Source organism: Streptopelia decaocto (genome assembly GCF_964273445.1).
Source record: "Streptopelia decaocto genome assembly, chromosome: 21".
Taxonomy (NCBI): Eukaryota; Metazoa; Chordata; class Aves; order Columbiformes; family Columbidae; genus Streptopelia; species Streptopelia decaocto.
In genome coordinates this window covers 6,479,214-6,497,020 of record NC_138676.1, presented here as the reverse complement: position 1 = coordinate 6,497,020, position 17,807 = coordinate 6,479,214, and the positions used below count along the sequence as shown (strand labels likewise).

The following is a 17,807-nucleotide window of genomic DNA, read 5'->3' as shown; positions in this document are numbered from 1 at the left end:
GGAGGCTGGTGAAGGAAAGACTTGGAGACGCTGGTTCCAGGTGGTGAGGGCCATGTGGAGGTGGCTCTGATGCCATGTCAGCCCTTGATGCTTGTTCATCACCAGAATGGCTGAGCCCTGATCCCTGGGACCTGGTAGATTTTTCTCCAATGTTTTTCAAGGCTTTTCCTGTGGTCAGTGTGAGTGTTTTGTGTTTTGGGGGTGGTGTTTATGTCAAGTGCTGTTGCTTTAACTGCAAGGCTCTGGTTTTCTGTGGAGTTGGAAATGCCTGTGAGTTCCTCACAACTCATCCAGCTTCTTTCATACACCTGGCAGTGGTAACCAGTTACCTCAATGTCCCAGTCCCAAACTTGCTTGAATCCTCTATTTGGATCCATAGCCCATCACTGCAGGAGGTTCATGCATCCTCCAGGATCATGGATGATTCCTGAGGTCCATCCAAGTGTGGGCAGTGTAAGAGAGGAGCAGAGCAGGGTCAGCTCATGGGCCATGACTGAGCACAGCCACCCCAGCAGCAGCCGTTCCCCATCTCTCAGGAACAGCCATGCCCACAACATGGAAATGTCACTGCCATACAGGATTAGCCCAAGAGAGGCCTTTCTACTTTCCATATTCCAAGGAAAACCTTCCTCCTGTTGCTCCTCCACCTGCAGACATCAACTGCTTTCCATTTCTGGGCTCAGACATGGCTGGAATGGTTCACTGAAGCCATCAGCCATCTCATTGCTTCTCCCTGACATGCCCTGACCCTCTCCCACACCTACAATGGCCAATCACGGCTGCTCAGGCCTCCGGCTCTTCAGAAAAGACCTCGAGCTTCTTGATTCTTCCTGATGCTTATTATAAACTTCCTTGCTCTCTCCAGAGTTCACGGTGAGCTTTCTTGTCCATAACAGCCCCTTTATGACTATGTCTCACTAAATAGTTGTCTCTTTATGATCATTTGTGCAGAAATGAAATCAGCAGTTACATAGAAACTGATGCCGAGTGAGATGCCATGAAAACCTGATGAGTTCCCCCTGTGTCTGTGTCTCTCCTGGAAGGAGTCTGTCCCGAGAAGGGGATCCAGCTCATGCCACTCTCTGCAGAGGCACATGAGCAGTGTCCATCACCTGGGGAGGAACAGGGTGACTTCTGCAAGACCACCATTCATCTGAACCACTTAAGAGCTACCACAGATGCAGAGTACTCTTTTACAGATATTTAAATATAAGCATGTCATTTTTTTTTTCTTTAGAAACTGACATTCCTAGACAAATTGCACAAACATTTGAAGGACTTTTCATGCTTTTAACATGATTATCCACAGAAGGGTCACCACCTTTACATCTCAGGAAATGGGATCCAGAGTCCAAGGGCAGGATGGTTTGGGCTCTGTGCTGGGATCTGGAAACTGAAACATGCTCCCATCTCCCAGCCCCCTGCCCTCCTCAGTGAGGGTGTGAGACATTCTGCCAGCAAGGGCTGAACTCAAAGCCATGACCAGTATCTTATGTCCAACTGCAGCCAATGGTGTCCTGCCAGCTCAGGATTGGAGCTTCCATTGCTGGAGGTGTTTAAAAACTGTGCAGATGTGGTGCTTTGGGATATGGTTTAGTGGTGGACTTGGCAGTGTTTGAATTATGGTTGGACTCCACGTTCTTAATGGTCTTTCTGGCCTCAATGATTCCATGATTCTCTGATTCTCTGATTTGGGTTGAAACCATTTCAGTCCCATCACCTCCAGCTTCCCTCAGAGGCTGCTGTTGTGTGGCACAACTGTCCTGGCTCTCCAGGCAGGTTGGGCACTGGGTTGGTGCCTGCATTGGGAGTTTTCCCCTTCCTGGGGTAAAAGGCTGTTGAGCAGAGACAGTTGTAGAGATTTGGGTCACAGGGGTTTGCACCAATCCTGTCAAAACCTGAGCAGGATGAGCTTTGGAGCGCAGGAAATATGGAGATGCTCTGAAGGATGTTTTTGAACAGTGGTACTGTCACTAGTAACAGTAACAGGGAACTCCTTATTCTCACTGATGATGGTGATGAACTAAAGCTCTTTAATTTCATTCTTAACAGTCATTCTTGCTTTTCAAAACATCTTCTATACCTCAGCAGTTGTGTCTTGAAAGAAGCTCTTAGAACAATGATTTGTCCCTCCTGTGAGGTGGAGGTGGTGTAGGGGAATAGTTTCTTTTTGAGACAAAGATGCCAATAAACAGATCCCAGGTCAGTGCAAAGGCACAATGGAAGCCAGAATCTTTATGTGTGTGCACTGACACACACTGTCACCTGCATTTCCAGTCTCTGCAGTCCCAACTGTGCAGCAGAGTCTGGAGTTCTGAGCTCCCTTCATCTGCCCTGTGTGACACATGTAAAATGGAACTTCCCCAGTCCAATGGCTGGTTTTGATTCTCTTTACAGCCTGAAGCACCACATGGGTCAGGAGACGAGCCAGGATACCCAACCAGGACTCACATGCTCTGCACTTACAGTTCAGGTGCTCACTGTAATCTCAGCAGACATGTCACGCTGATGTCTGGGTGCAAGGAGCTGGTCAAGAGCCTCGTCTCCATTTCTGTAATGGTGGCTTTGCTGCCTGGCTGCTATGCAGACTCTGTACATGGATGCTGACACCTCTTCAGTAACCTGTTCTGAAAGGATCAACAAGATAGGAATGAACTGAGTGAAAAAGAAGAACCTGGCTGCGGGCAAATGAAAAGGAATGCAATAGATGTGTGTCAGGGCTATTTGGGGGCACTTGTAAAACCACCCTGCACCTCATGTGAATTATTCTTGTGCTCAGGGAGCACCTGAGAGCTGTCCCTAAATTGAAAACATGAAGGGGAAGGAAGGACAGCGTCATTCAGGTTCAAAGGGAACTCAGGACATGTCTTGACCAACCTCCTGCTCACAGCAGGGTCAGACCAGATTACTCAGGGCTTGATCCAAACACATCTTGGTCACTTTCTGGGACAGAGTGAGTGCGCACTCCTGGGAAACAGCTTCCAGTGCTTGACTGTCCTCAGGATTGGAAAGCTTCTGCTTTCTATAGCACCTTTCCAAGCCCAACCATCCAGATTGTTTTTACCCATCTACTTACACACTGACACAGACCATAATATGCTACCTTGGGTACAAGAATGTTGTGGGAGATGATGCTGAATGCCTTGCTGACTTCCAGGTAACAGACCATCAATGCTCCCCCCACATCCACAACGCTGTCTTTTCATCACAGAAAGCAAAGAGGATGGACAGGCACAACCTGCCCTGGGCAAACCCCATCACCTTCTCTTCCAGACACCCAAAATGGGGTCCCAGTGGACATGTTCTGGGGAACAGCCCTTACTTCCCCCGCTCACCCATTGGCCATTTTGAAAAGTGCACACACTGTGTGAGAGCTGCCAGTGGTCAGGGAGTCCCCCCAGTCTCCATGAGCTTTCCAAGATGGTGGAGAGTGGCCTCACTGTGACATCGTCCTGCTGTCCCAGCTCCTGGGATGCTGCCCCTGCTGTCCCATAGACTGGAAAGGATTGTGTTAGTTCCAGTGACCACTGACTTGATCCCCATGGTTGTTCTGACTCCAGTCAAAGAGACATGGAAGACCTTGCTGGAGAAAAGGGAGAACAAGAGGACACAGAGATTCTCACTTCTTATTAAATTCATCAGTAGCCACACATTGTCTTTGTCTCTCCTTTAACTGTTCCTGCAGTAGTAACAGCTCATTATGGGCCCTTGAATTGCCTTATAGGTCAGGACTGAGCTTTGATCTGGACTGTTGCTGTGCTTGGAGGCTGCTGTCCTTGCAGACCAGATGAACTCACTCCTGCCACCCTGCCTGGCAGTTCATTCCATCCGTGTCACAGCTCTGTCTGCAGCACTGACAGCTCCAGCTCCCCCAGGCAGGTCCCTGGCTGAGGACATTGCCTCACATCTGGGCTGAGCCACCCCAGCTGTGGCACCAGCCCAGCTCTGACCTGCCACAAGAAACCTGGTACCAAGTGTCCAAGAGCCCATGTGTACAAAGGTTTGGCTTCAGAGCACAGACATGACATGGCCAAAGACTGATGAATGTCTCTCTAGACGTAGGAGTATAAAACCAGAACAAAATGCCTAAAGTCATTCAACTGAAGATATTCCTTCCCCATTTTTCAGAAATTAGATAATTTGCTGTAACATTCCTGGTGTCCTGTCTAATGATGGGACAAGAAAAGATTATTCTCATATCGAATCATTTTATAAAATGAAAAATACAATGTGGAAAGAAATGTCTCTGAAGAGGAGAGAGAATCAACATCACTGATTACTTCAACTTCAAAGTTGTGCCCCTGGAGGCCCAGGGACACCTGGAGGAGCCCAGAGGGGACAGAGAAAGGGACATCATGGGCTGCTCCTGTACTGCTGAGCTGGGCTGGGCTCCTGGGACACAGGGAGCTCATGGCAGCGGCAGCGCTGCAGAGAGACAGCTCTGCCCAGGAGCAGCTCCTCTGCACACGCAGCAGGGCTGAGGGCTCTGCCTGCAGCACCGAGGGCACAGGAGCCAGGCACAGAGAGATTAAAGGCAATGTGGGGTGCTTGGTTGCTGAGGATTCAATGAGACAAATCACAGTTCTAACACGGTAAGTCTCTGGCTGTAGGACAATGCAGCTGCATTTCCTGGAGTGAGACGTTAAGCTAATACATTCCATGATTTACAGGATGTATCAGTTCTCTCTCACAGTATCTCTGTTGTAGAGGACAAGAACATGGTCCAGACCAGCGCTTCCCTGCTGCACTGTCAGAGGGACAGGGAATGATGACAACTTCTGCTGAGGGAGACCCAGGGGGAGCACCCAGGGGTGCCCAGGGCTGTCCTGCAGAGCAGGGTCCCTGTCTGGGGGAGATCCCCACGGTCCTGTGGGGACAAGCTGTGGGGGGAAGGAGCATCCCCGATAAGGGCAGGAAAGGTGCTTCTGCTCTGGAGAGGGTGCTGTGTGGGTCAGGGCTTCTCACAGCTCCAGATCACCTGCAGGATTTTTCTAAGGCGATGCCCCAATGACAAGATCAATGTAAGGATTAGCAGAGAGATAAGGAGCTTTCCTGAGCCTGTCTTTTCAGTTTCCTCTCCCAAGGGGTGGGGGGTGCAGGAAAGGATGAAATGAAAATGAGCCCTCATGCTTAAACAAGTCAGGGAGACTCCTGAACTGCAACTCTGAGTGATCAGTACATCTGCCAGAAGGCTCATGCCATCCCTTCCCCACCCCTCTGCCTGTGCACAGCACCTGCATCACCTTGGCTGGACCCCTCAGCCTTAGTCTGACCTGTCCTGTTTTCCAGCCTGCAAACAGGAAGATGCCCCCAGGCAGTGCCCTGTGAACAGGCAGGATCTGTAGGGCCAGGGGGAGGGCACAGAGGGTGGGATGGTCTGTGAGCACTGAAAGGGAAGAGACATGGACAGGGAAACACCTCCCAGGGGGAGAATCTCCAGGCAGCAGGGAAATGATCAGAAATTAGAGGAAACTAAACCCGGAATTGTTATGGGAGGGAGAACAGAGAAAGTCGCTGTGATCCCGCGCAGGTCAGATCCCTCCTGTGAGCAGCCCCCTGGCCTCCTGTCCCATCCAGCAAAGCCTCTGCCCTCAGGGCCGGGGGCTCCAAGGCATGAAGCAGCTCCTGTGCAGCCAGAGTTCCAGTTCCTCTGCAGAGCACAGGGGCTGAGAGCAGCTGCCCGGCAGTGTTGGTGTCTGGGAGGTGGCTGCACAGCTGGGGAAGGGTGACGCTGTCTGAGTGCCCGGCTGCCTCTGCCCTGGCCTCTCTCACACCCACCCTCACCGCATTTTCCTTCTTGCTCCCCTGCTCTGGGTCACTGCTGTTGGGATCTTGTTCTTGCTGTCAGGCTCTCTGGGGATGGCAGTTTCAGCTGCAGAGTCACAGCCTGATCTTGTGGGTCCTTTCCTGCAGGTGTGTCCATGGGCACACGTGTCCCAGCTTTGCTCTGACCTGTGGGCTGTGGGCAATGCAGTCTGTGGGGTTGGGGAATGAGCTGAGTGTGTCCTGGGCTAAGCGTGGGGTGCTGAGACCTTCGGAAAGGGTGAGACCTGTCATGGTCTGAGGTGGATCCCTCTGCTCTCAGCAGTGCCTGGTGGCTTTTCAGGGTAACATGGGAGTGTGATCAGCCCCCATCTCAGAAAGGTGCCAGCCCAGGGCAGCTGGAGCAAGAGAGAGGGACAGAGCAGCTGCCCTCACTCTGCACTGACCCACAGGCACCCTCTGGTCTTGCAGGACTCGCTCTGTTCTCCCTGAGTGCAGCAGAAATGCTGAGGGTTTCTGACACCCAACAACACTCTGCAGTGAATATGGGGGGATATGTAAAATACCTGGAATTCCTAAACTGCCTTCACCATCTCTGTTCCCTATCACTGGGAAAGCAAGTGCTGACAGCCCTTCTGTGTTAGCAGAACCAGGACAGTCCCCACCGTTCCCGTGGCCCCACTTCTGCAGAGGTGGGCTGACTTATCAACGGCCCATGGGCACAGGCCCTGCTCTTGGTTGCACATTTTCCAGCCCAAGCAGGGCTGCAGCCACAGTGCTGAAAAAGGTTCTCCTAGAAAAACACAAGAGTGTCTGTGTGTGACAGGGGAGGGTTTATGGGAGTTGGTTTGATTTTTGTCAGAGAACTCTGCCCTGGATTCTCACTGTCTTTTTTTTTTTTTCTCATGACAGCGCCCCTTGCTCAGGAAAAGCAAATGTCCAACAGCAGCTCCATCACCCAGTTCCTCCTCCTGCCATTCACAGACACACGGGAGCTGCAGCTCTTGCACTTCTGGCTCTTCCTGGGCATCTACCTGGCTGCCCTCCTGGGCAACGGCCTCATCATCAGCACCATAGCCTGGGACCAGCACCTCCACACCCCCATGTACTTCTTCCTGCTCAACCTCGCCCTCCTTGACCTGGGCTCCATCTCCACCATTGTCCCTAAGTCCATGGCCAACTCTTTGTGGGATTCCAGGGTCATTTCCTATGCAGGGTGTGCTGCCCAGGTCTTCTTTGTATTTTTCTTGCTTAGTGCAGAGTATTCTCTCCTCACCATCATGTCATACGACCGCTATGTTGCCATCTGCAAACCCCTGCACTACGGGACCGTCCTGGGCAGCAGAGCTTGTGTCCACACGGCAGCAGCTGCCTGGGCCACTGGGTTTCTCTATTCTCTGCTGCACACGGCCAATACATTTTCACTGCCCCTGTGCAAGGGCAATGCCCTGGGCCAGTTCTTCTGTGAAATCCCCCAGATTCTCAAGCTCTCCTGCTCACAATCCTATCTCAAGGAACTTGGGCTTCTGATGGTCAGTGTCTGTTTAGCATTTGTGTGTTTTGTGTTCATTGTGGTGTCTTATGTGCAGATCTTGAGGGCCGTGCTGAGGATCCCCTCTGAGCAGGGACGGCACAAAGCCTTTTCCACCTGCCTCCCTCACCTGGCCGGGGTCTCCCTGTTCATCAGCACTGCCATGTTTGCCTACCTGAAGCCTCCCTCCATCTCCTCCCCATCCCTGGATCTGGTGGTGTCTGTTCTGTACTCTTTTGTGCCTCCAGCAGTGAACCCCCTCATCTACAGCATGAGGAACCAGGAGCTCAAGGAAGCCATGAGGAAACTATTTCAACACTCACTCCTTCAGGTTTATAAGATTCACTTTATCTCACTAGGGCTGCAACAGAAATAGCCAGGACTAACTTTTCTTCATATGTATCTATATTTTACCATAGTGCTTTTGCTGGGCTTTGTTTTTTGTTTCATGTCTGTAATAATAAAATTCTTGACCTCCTATTTGTCTTTACTTGAACCAAAGACCTCATGTACATATGTATATGCGCTCCTTTGTTTTTTATAAACTCAATAAATAAAGCAGTAGAAAAGATTTTGTCTCAGGTCTCATCTCTTCACTCTCCTCTGGGGCTGAGGGAGCAGCCCCAGGATGCAGGAGGGTCCAGGAGGCAAATGCTGCCCCATGGAGGAGCAGCCCCGGTGGCCTTGGGGCTGCTCATGGGCGCCCAGGTAGTCGCTCCCTCTCTGCTGCCTGTGACTCGAGGCTGCTGCTTCCCTGGAGCCGTGTCCAAGGGCACGAGCAGGACGTGGCCATTTCAGTGTTGGTGTCTCCTCACAGAGACACCGGCTTTGTCAAACCTGCAGTGGAGCTGGAGCACAGGATTGATGTCAAGCTCAGGGAAGGTCTTGTGGAGAGCAGATACTGGTCTGCAGCCACGTCGCACACTGCCTACTGGTCATCTATGGATATCACTCTTGTCCTTCTAACCTTTGTGTGCAAACATGACCAAGAACACACTGACACATCCAGTTTATATACTCTTTGAATTTTGAACTGGGGATGGGGCAGGATGGGAAAGGCAATTTGAAAACAAATGGCTGTGCCCTTGGATTTGTGGGGCCCCTAAGGTCTCATGTAACTTGAGACAGTCCTCTTGTCCCTACAGTGGCATCCCTGAGGCTGCAGACAGGAGCAGGTCATGGGAACCACTTGATCAAAGCTGATCTGTGCAAACAGCACCATAAACACAGGAGCTCCTCAGGGCAGGGCAGAAGACTGGATGCCTCTTCCAAAGCTGGTGTCAGGAATACAGCCCAGGTGCTGCTCCCTCAGGAGGACTCCTGCTCTCTTGGGGTTCTTGATGGATTCAGGGGGACAGGCTCAGAGTCCCAGGGTGGGTGTGTTAGCGACCAAGGACTGAACTAAGAGCTTTCTTCTTGTTTGCACATGGCCAAGAAGACTGTAACAGGTCTTGGACTTATCTGCCTGTTGCTGCCCCACCTGCAATAGGAATGATGGCAGATGGTCTCATGAAGAGGAACTGTGTGCACCCGGGAGAGCTCAGAGGATCTCCAGGGACAGCATGAGAGTAAACTTTGGAAGGAGGGGCAGGTTACTCAGGAGGAATAGAAGGATTCTGTGAGGTTACAGAGGGAGAAAGCTAGAAGGGCCAAAGCCCAACTAGAGCTACTCCTGGGTACTGCTGTAAAAGGTAACAAGAAAAGTTTCTGTAAATATGTCATTAACAAATGGAGGTCTAAGGAGAATCTCCATCCCCTGATGGATGCAGAGGGAAAAACAGTGACAGAGGATGAGGGAAATTCTGAGGTACTAAATGCCTTCTTTGCCTCAGTCTTCAATAGTCAGAACAGTTGTGCTCCAGGTACCCAGAGCCCTGAGCCAGAAGACAGGGACAGGGAGCGGAATGAAGCCCTAATAATCCAAGGGGAAATGGTTGGTGACCTGCTACACCACTGGGACACCCACAAGGCTATGGGGCCAGATGGGATACACACAAGGGTGCTGAGGGAGCTGGTGGAGGGGATCACTGAGCCACTTTCCATTACCCACCAGCAATCCTGGCTAACTGGGGAGGTCCCAGTTCACTGGAAGTTGACTAACATGACACCCATCTAGAGGAAGGGCCAGAAAGATGATCTGGGGAACTACAGGCTTGCCAGTCTAACCTAGGTGATGGGCAAGGTCATGGAGCAGATGATCTTGAGTAACATCACACAGCACATACCAGAGAACCATGTGATCAGGTCCAGTCAACATGGCTTTAAGAAAGGCAGGTCCTGTTTGACCAACCTGACCTCCTTTTATGACAAGGTGACCCAATTAGTGGATGAGGGAAAGGCTGTGGATGTTGTGTCCTTAGACTTCAGTAAAGCCTTTGACATCGTATCCCACAGCATCTCCTGGAGAAGCTGCAGCTCATGGCCTGGATGGTGTATCTGTGATGGGTAAAGAACTGGCTGGAGGACTGAGCCCATAGAGTTATGGTGAACGGAGCCAAATCCAGTTGGTGGCCGGTCATGAGTGGTGTCCCCAGGTCTCAGTATTGGGGCCAGTTCTGTTTAATCTCTATCAGTGATTTGGATGAGGGGATCGAGTGCACCCTCAGTAAGTTTGCAGATGACAGCAGGTTGGGTGGGAGTGTTGATCTGCTGGAGAATGGGAAGGCTATACAGAGGGATCTGGACTGGCTGGATCATTGGGCTGAGGTCTGTTGTCTGAGTTTTAACAAGTGCCGGGTGCAGCATGTGGGTCACAACAACCCCAGGCAGCGCTACAGGCTCGGGGATGTGTGCCTGGAAAATTGCCTTGGGAATGTTGAATGACAGCAGCTGAACATGAGCCAGCGTGTGCCCAGGTGTGCAAAAAGGCCACCAACAGTATCCTGGATTGTATCAGGAATGGTATGGCCAGCAGGAATACAGAAGTGATTGTGCCGCTGTACTCTGCACTGGTGAGGCCCCACCTTGAATCCTGTGTTCAGTTTTGGGTCCCTCTTCGTTAGAAGGACATTGAGGCACTAGAGGGAGTGCAGAGGAGGCAACGAAACTGCTGAGGCGCTGGAGCACAAGTGTGGTGAGGAGCAGTTGAGGGAGCTGGGGCTGTTCAGCCTGGAGAACAGGAGCCTGAAGGGAGACCTTATCTCTGTCTACAACTACCTGAAAGTAGGTTGGAACATGGAGGGTGTTAATTTCTTCTCCCAAGTAGCAAGTGATAGGACAAGAGGAAATGGCCCCAAATTGCATCAGGGGAGGTTTAGATTGAATATTAGGAAAAAACGTCTTCCTGGAAAGCATTGTCATGTGGTGGAACAGGCTGCCCAGGGCAGTGGTGGAGTCGCCATCTCTGTAGGTGTTTTAAAGGCATTTAGACGAGGTTCTTAGGGACATGGTTTAGTGCTAGATTTAGGTTGTGGTTGGACTCAATGGTCCTGAGGGTCTCTTCCAACTGAAATAATTAAATGATTCTATATTATCAACTGGAATATTCTTCTATCACATCTTCTAAGTGTTCTTCACATATCTGCCTCTTTACCTACAGTCCTGAAACTTATCTAATTAGATGCACAAGTGTTGAATACTAATTGTAAATGAGGAAAACACCATCGCTCTATCAGTCTTGTCTGATACCTGCCAGTCCCCGGCAAACACCTCAGGTACACGGGGCCTCTGGAGGTTTGCACTGGGTGCTTATAGTGAGACCATGGAGCTCAGCCTGAAAACCTGAGAATGCCCCTCAAAACTGAAAACCAAACCCAACCAAACTAAACCAAAGCAACAGCAACAACAAGAACAAGAAACCCACACTTTTTAAATCAGATGAAATAATTCAAAATATCCAATAAAATGTCTGCGGAATTTCTATCCTGCCAAAATATGAATTTTCAGAATGTGTATGGACTGTGGAGATGAAACGTTGGCCTTTCCCTGCGCTTGCAGTGCCAGAACTCTGTCTATCACTACGTGTATTTAGTCCCCTGGACATCCAGGAGTTTCCACCTGTCCTCACCCAGCTCACCGTGTCTGAACTCATCTCTTCAGAAGCCTGTCTGGACATTTGCACTTTCCATCGCTCCCCAGAGGTTCTTCACCTCTCACTCTTGGCTCATTCAGAGCCTCTCAGCTCTTACTCTGCTTTGAGCTTCAGGCAGGTAAAGTCTTTCAGCAGTTGTTCTCCCACTCCCTGTAGACAACTCTTGAGTTATGGCAATGGACCTCACTGGAAAGTACTTAATTTAACCACAGAACTGAGAAACATCATTAAGTTGTATTGTGTTTTTTGTTTTGTTTCCTCTAATTAAAAATTCCCTGGTGCTTGTTTACATCCAGTTCTCTAAGGAAACATGAAGCAATTCCTGCAAAGAAGCTCTAACAATCAGTGCAAACTTCAGGGCAGAATCTGATGTAAAGAAATGTGGTGTAAATCCCAGGGGGCAATGAGTGAAAAAAAGAGTTTGGGGAGCTGGTTATAGATTTCCTGCTAACAATCTGAGCAGAGAAACATTCTTCACAGGAAGTACTCTGTTTATTTGACACCTTTTAGGTCTCCTCCTCTACCTCTTTCATATTTTTTTTCCTGTTCTTCCCCCTATTCTGTCTTCCAAAACCTTCCCAAGAGAAAGATTCCTTGAATCACAGAGTCACTCCTGTTAGACCATCATCTTGTCTCCCTGTCCTGCTCAGGGCAGGGTGACCCAGGTGAGGTTGTCCAAGGCCTCTGCCCAGCTTTGCACCACCCACAAAGGAGCTGAAGGTTCACTGTGTCACATCATACAGGGGGAGAATAATGACGTTCAACAGTGTTGGCCCAAGTGCTGGTCCCTGAGGGATACCCCGGTAACTGGCTGCAGGAAGACTTGTCCCATTCCCTTCCCAGGGGAGGAGATGGACTGACCAGCCTGTAATTCTCACAGTTCTCATTCTTGCCCTTCTTGAAGACAGGTTTGACAATTACCTCTTTCAAAGACCTCAGAACATCCCTGATTGATTTGGAACATTTGAGACCACAATCCAGAATCATGGGTAAGGATGATGTAGCAGACAGGAGTACGTGAGATTGATCTGCCGGGGCCAGTGGGGTTTGTTCCTGGAGTCACATACAGAAATGTCAGGATCTGTCAGGTGTCCACATCTGAACTGTCCTTATGGACTCCTTATGCACCCAGGGATGCTCAGAGACAGAGTCTGTCCCTTTTACACACAGAGGCAGGAGTCACAGTGTCCCTCTGGCCTCCTGTTGCCACTCCCAAAGGACGGGAGGCACCTCAGCCCTGTTGTGTGTCCCCCTGCTCTGCACTCATCTGAGATGTCCCACATCATGAGGAATGGACACAGGGATCACAGTTCAAGGAAGAAGATCCCAGTGGATGATTTCCCATGAGATGTTACTCCCAACGTGAAGTGACCTCAAGACACTGTCTGTCCCACAGGCCTTCATGGAATCCCAAGGAACAGCTGATGGCGTTTGTGCTCACTTGGTTAGTAGATCGAGAGAAGTCCTCCTTCCCCTCTACTCCGCCCTGGTGAGACCCCATCTGGAATATTGTGTCCAGTTGTGGCCCCTCAGTTCCAGAAGGACAGGGAACTGCTGGAGAGAGTCCAGCATAGGGCAACAAAGATGATTAAGGGAGTGGAGCACCTCCCTTATGAAGAAAGGCTGAGGGAGCTGGGTCTCTTTAGTTTGGAGAAGAGGAGGCTAAGGGGGACCTTATTAATGTCTATAAGTATATAAAAGGTGAGTGCCATGAGGATGGAGCCAGGCTCTTCTGGGTGGCAAACAATGATAGGACAAGGGGCAATGGGATCAAGCTGGAACACAAGAGGTTCCACTTAAATTTGAGAAGAAACTTCTTCTCAGTGAGGGTGACGGACACTGGAACAGGCTGCCCAGGGAGACTGTGGAGTCTCCTTCCCTGGAGACATTCAAAACCCGCCTGGACATGTTCCTGTGTGACCTCATCTAGACGTTCCTGCTCTGGCAGGAGGATTGGACTAGATGGTCTTCTGAGGTCCCTTCCAATCCCAAACATACTGTGATACTGTGATAGAGGGAAGAACAACCTCTGTGAACTGGGTAGAGGCCAGTGCTGGAAATGGTGGTTATGAGGGGCCACTCCATGACAAATGTCCTTGGGCAGCTTCCATGGGTTGCCCAGTGCACAGGGGCACAGCCCAGCCCGTGCTCTGCTGGTCCTGCAGGTCTCTGGCAGGAGGCCTGGCTGTGAGAGGACACTGCTGAATGCCCCAAACCTGCAGGCCTACAGCTTTCAGCTTTTTCAATCTGTCAGCCACTGTAGTGGGAATGGTCTTGAGAGAAACTTTATAAGAAGACCTAAACCTTCAGGCCCTGCCCTGACGAGATCACCTTTCTATCTGGAAAGGCTGTTGTGAGGCCAGCTCTGTCACAGCAGTGCCCATTGCCTGTCCCTGCCTGCGCTCACAGGACTGACACACAGCAGAACGGTGACCAAGCTGCCAGAGCACTCAGGCCTTGCACCAACACAAGGGATGAGAAGGAGAGTGTAGAGTGGAACCAGAACAGCTCTGGAAGAACAAGCGCTGCTGCTCCCTGGCAGGGCTTCCAGGATGGACTCTTTTTCCTCCTACCACGGACAGGAACCACCCCTGCAGCTCCAAACAGGCCTTGGGGGAATAATATCAGTGAAAAAAAGTCACTGCAGAGCCCTTTATTTTGTTTAAAAAACCAGAGAGAATAGCTGCATATTTATACAGCCAGTGCATTTTAAAAAAGAAAAGCAGACAATGATTTAGAAAGGGGATGACAAAAATATCATGATTTATTAAAAAATAAATACCACCAACACACACACAGAATCTGGGCCTCTAATGAGTTACATTAAAGCTGTTATCTGGTAAAGAGCGGATGACAGACACTTTATTATTTTTGAAATGCCTGCAGCGATTAGTTTCCTCAGGGCATCCCTGACCTCCTTGTTCCTCATGCTGTAGATGAGGGGGTTCAATGTTGGAGGTATCAATGAGTATAGAACAGACACCACCAGGTCCAAGGACAGGAAGGAGATGGAGGGGGGCTTCAGGTAGGCAAAAAAAGAGGTGCTGACAAACACAGTAACCACGGCCAGGTGAGGGAGGCAGGTGGAAAAGGCTTTGTGCCGTCCCTGCTCAGAAGGGATCCTCAACACAGCCCTGAAGATCTGCACATAGGACAGCACAATGAAAATAAAACACAAAAGAAATAAACAGCCACTGACCACAATAAGCCCAGCTTCCCTTAGGTAGGCACCTGAGCAGGAGAGCCTGAGGATCTGGGGGATTTCACAGAAGAACTGACCCAGGGCATTGCCCTTGCACAGGGGCAGTGAAAATGTATTGGCCGTGTGCAACAGAGCATTGAGAAAACCAGTAGCCCAGGCAGCTGCTGCCATGTGGACACAAGCTCTGCTACCCTGGAGGGTCCCGTAGTGCAGGGGTTTGCAGATGGCAACATAGCGGTCATAGGACATGATGGTCAGAAGACAATACTCTGTTGATATTGCAAAGATAAAGACCTGGATAACACATCCCGCATAGGAAATTGCCCTGGTGTACCAGAGGGAATAGGCCATGGATTTGGGGACAGTGGTGGAGATGGTGCCCAGGTCAGTGAGAGCGAGGTTGAGCAGGAAGAAGTACATGGGGGTGTGGAGGTGCTGGTCCCAGGCTATGGTGGTGATGATGAGGCCGTTGCCCAGGAGGGCAGCCAGGTAGATGCCCAGGAAGAGCCAGAAGTGCAAGAGCTGCAACTCCCGTGTGTCTGTGAACGGCAGGAGGAGGAACTGGGTGATGGAGCTGCTGTTGGACATTGGCTGCCTGTGGGCTTGAGGATCTGTGCAAGAAGGAAAATGTAGTGATGGTTTAGATTAGACTTCTCTGGGAAAATCCAAAGCCATTTCCCACAGACCCTCCGACCCCGTCACACAAAGAGACACTTTTCTTTTTCCAGGAGAACGTCCTGGCTGGAGCCCTCGTCGGTGCTTGATGAGTGTGCAATGAAGAGCAGGGTCTCTGCCCAGGGGCTCCTGAGGAGTCAGCCTGACCCTGTGTGATCGGGTGGGCAGGGGCCAGTCCTGGGGTTCAGCTTTGTCAGCTGGAACCACTCCTGGTGCAGAAGGGACTGTCAGCATCTGTACCCCCAAGCCTGAGAAACTGAGTTTGAGAGGTTTGGCATTTCTACAGCTCCTTCTCCCCTCCCACCCTGGGGAGTGTTGTTGGGTGTCAGAAACCCTCAGCATTTCTGCTGCACTCAGGGAGAACAGAGCGAGTCCTGCGAGACCAGAGGGTGCCTGTGGGTCAGTGCAGAGTGAGGGCAGCTGCTCTGTCCCTCTCTCTTGCTCCAGCTGCCCTGGGCTGGCACCTTTCTGAGATGGGGGCTGATCACACTCCCATGTTACCCTGAAAAGCCACCAGGCACTGCTGAGAGCAGAGGGATCCACCCCAGACCATGACAGGTCTCACCCTTTCCTAAGGTCTCTGCTCCCCATCCACAATATATCTGGTTTAGATTTCCTCTCCATCCCAGATTATATCCCTGCTGCCTGGAGTTTCTCCCCTTGGGAGGTGTTTCCCTGTCCATGTCTCTTCCCTTTCAGTGCTCACAGACCATCCCACCCTCTGTGCCCTCCCCCTGGCCCTACAGATCCTGCCTGTTCACAGGGCACTGCCTGGGGGCATCTTCCTGTCTGCAGGCTGGAAAACAGGACAGGTCAGACTAAGGCTGACGGGTCCAGCCAAGGTGATGCAGGTGCTGTGCACAGGCAGAGGGGTGAGGAAGGGATGGCATGAGCCTTCTGGCAGATGTACTGATCACTCACAGTTGCAGTTCAGGAGCCTCAGTGACTTGTTTCAGCATGAGGGCTCATTTTCATTTTATCCTTTCCTGCACCCCCCACCCCTTGGGAGAGGAAGCTGAATAGACAGGCTCAGGAAAGCTCCCTATCTGCCTGGTAATCCTTGCACTGATCTTGTCATTGGGGCATCCCCTTAGAAAAATATTGCAGGTGATCTGAAGCTGTGAGCAGCCCTGACCCACACAGCACCCTCTCGACATAAGAAGCACCTTTCCTGCCCTTATCGGGGATGCTCCTTCCCTCCATAGCTTCTCCCCACAGCACCGTGGGGATCTCCCCCAGACAGGGACCCTGCTCTGCAGGACAGCCCTGGGCACCCCTGGGTGCTCCCCCTGCAGTCACCCTCAGCAGAAGTTGTCATCATTCCCTGTCCCTCTGACAGTGCAACAGGGAAGCCCTGCTCTGGAGTGTGTTCTTCTCCTCTACAACAGACATACTGTGAGAGAGACCTGACAGATCCTGTAAATCATGGAATGTACCAGCTTGGGGTCTCCCTCCAGGAAATGCAGCTGCGTTGTCCTACAGCCAGAGACTTACCGTGTTAGAACTGTGATTTGTCTCATTGAATCCTCAGCAACCAAGCACCCCACATTGCCTTTAATCTCTCTGTGCCTGGCTCCTGTGCCCTCGGTGCTGCAGGCAGAGCCCTCAGCCCTGCTGCGTGTGCAGAGGAGCTGCTCCTGGGCAGAGCTGTCTCTCTGCAGCGCTGCCGCTGCCATGAGCTCCCTGTGTCCCAGGAGCCCAGCCCAGCTCAGCAGCACAGGAGCAGCCCATGATGTCCCTTTCTCTGTCCCCTCTGGGCTTCCTCGTGGTGTCTCTGGGGCTCCAATGGCACAACTTTGAAGCTGAAGTAATCAGTGGTGTTGATTCTCTCTCCTCTTCAGGGACACTTCTTCCCAGCATTGTATTTTTCATTTTAAAAAATAAATCGGTATGAGAATCATATTTTCTTGTCCCACCATTAGACAGGACACCAGGAATATTACAGCAAAGTATCTAATTTCTCAAGGATGGGGGAGGAATATCTTCAGTTGAATGACTTCAGGCATTTTGTTCTGGTTTTATACTCCTCGGTTTAGAGAGACATTCATCAGTCTTTGGCCATGTCATGTCTGTGCTCTGAAGCAAAACCTTTGCACACATGGGCTCTTGGACACTTGGTACCAGGTTTCTTGTGCAGGTCAGAGCTGGGCTGGTGCCACAGCTGGGGTGGTTCAGCCCAGATGTGAGGCAATGTCCTCAGCCAGGGACCTGACTGGGGGAGCTGGAGCTGTCAGTGCTGCAGACAGAGCTGTGACACGGATGGAATGAACTGCCAGGCAGGGTGGCAGGAGTGAGTTCATCTGGTCTCAAGGACAGCAGCCTCCAAGCACAGCAACAGTCCAGATCAAAGCTCAGTCCAGACCTGTAAGGCAATTCAAGGGCCCTATAATGAGCTGTTACTACTGCAGGAACAGTTAAAGGAGAAACAAAGACACTGTGTGGACACTGATGAATATAATAAGAGGTGAGAATCTCTGTGTGCTCTTGTCCTCTCTCTTCACCAGCAAGGTCTCTGTCACTGGAGTCAGAACAACCAGCAGTGCTTGGAGATCAAATCAAGGGTCACTGTAACTAACACAAACCTTCCCAGTGTATGGGACAGCAGG

General features: G+C 50.9%; 2 protein-coding genes across 2 annotated transcripts; one reads left to right on the top strand and one right to left on the bottom strand.

Moving 5' to 3' along the window:
- Nucleotides 1–6,698: 6,698 nt before the first annotated feature.
- LOC309448665 (olfactory receptor 14J1-like) lies at nt 6,699–7,670 on the top strand (the record flags this gene model as incomplete). Its single annotated transcript, XM_082070395.1, has 1 exon — nt 6,699–7,670. The coding sequence occupies one exon, from the start codon at nt 6,699–6,701 to the stop codon at nt 7,668–7,670; it is 972 nt and encodes a 323-aa protein (XP_081926521.1).
- Nucleotides 7,671–14,142: 6,472 nt separating this feature from the next.
- Nucleotides 14,143–15,114, bottom strand: LOC309448664 (olfactory receptor 14A16-like; the record flags this gene model as incomplete). Its single annotated transcript, XM_082070394.1, has 1 exon — nt 14,143–15,114. The coding sequence occupies one exon, from the start codon at nt 15,112–15,114 to the stop codon at nt 14,143–14,145; it is 972 nt and encodes a 323-aa protein (XP_081926520.1).
- Between the last annotated feature and the right edge of the window lie 2,693 nt (nt 15,115–17,807).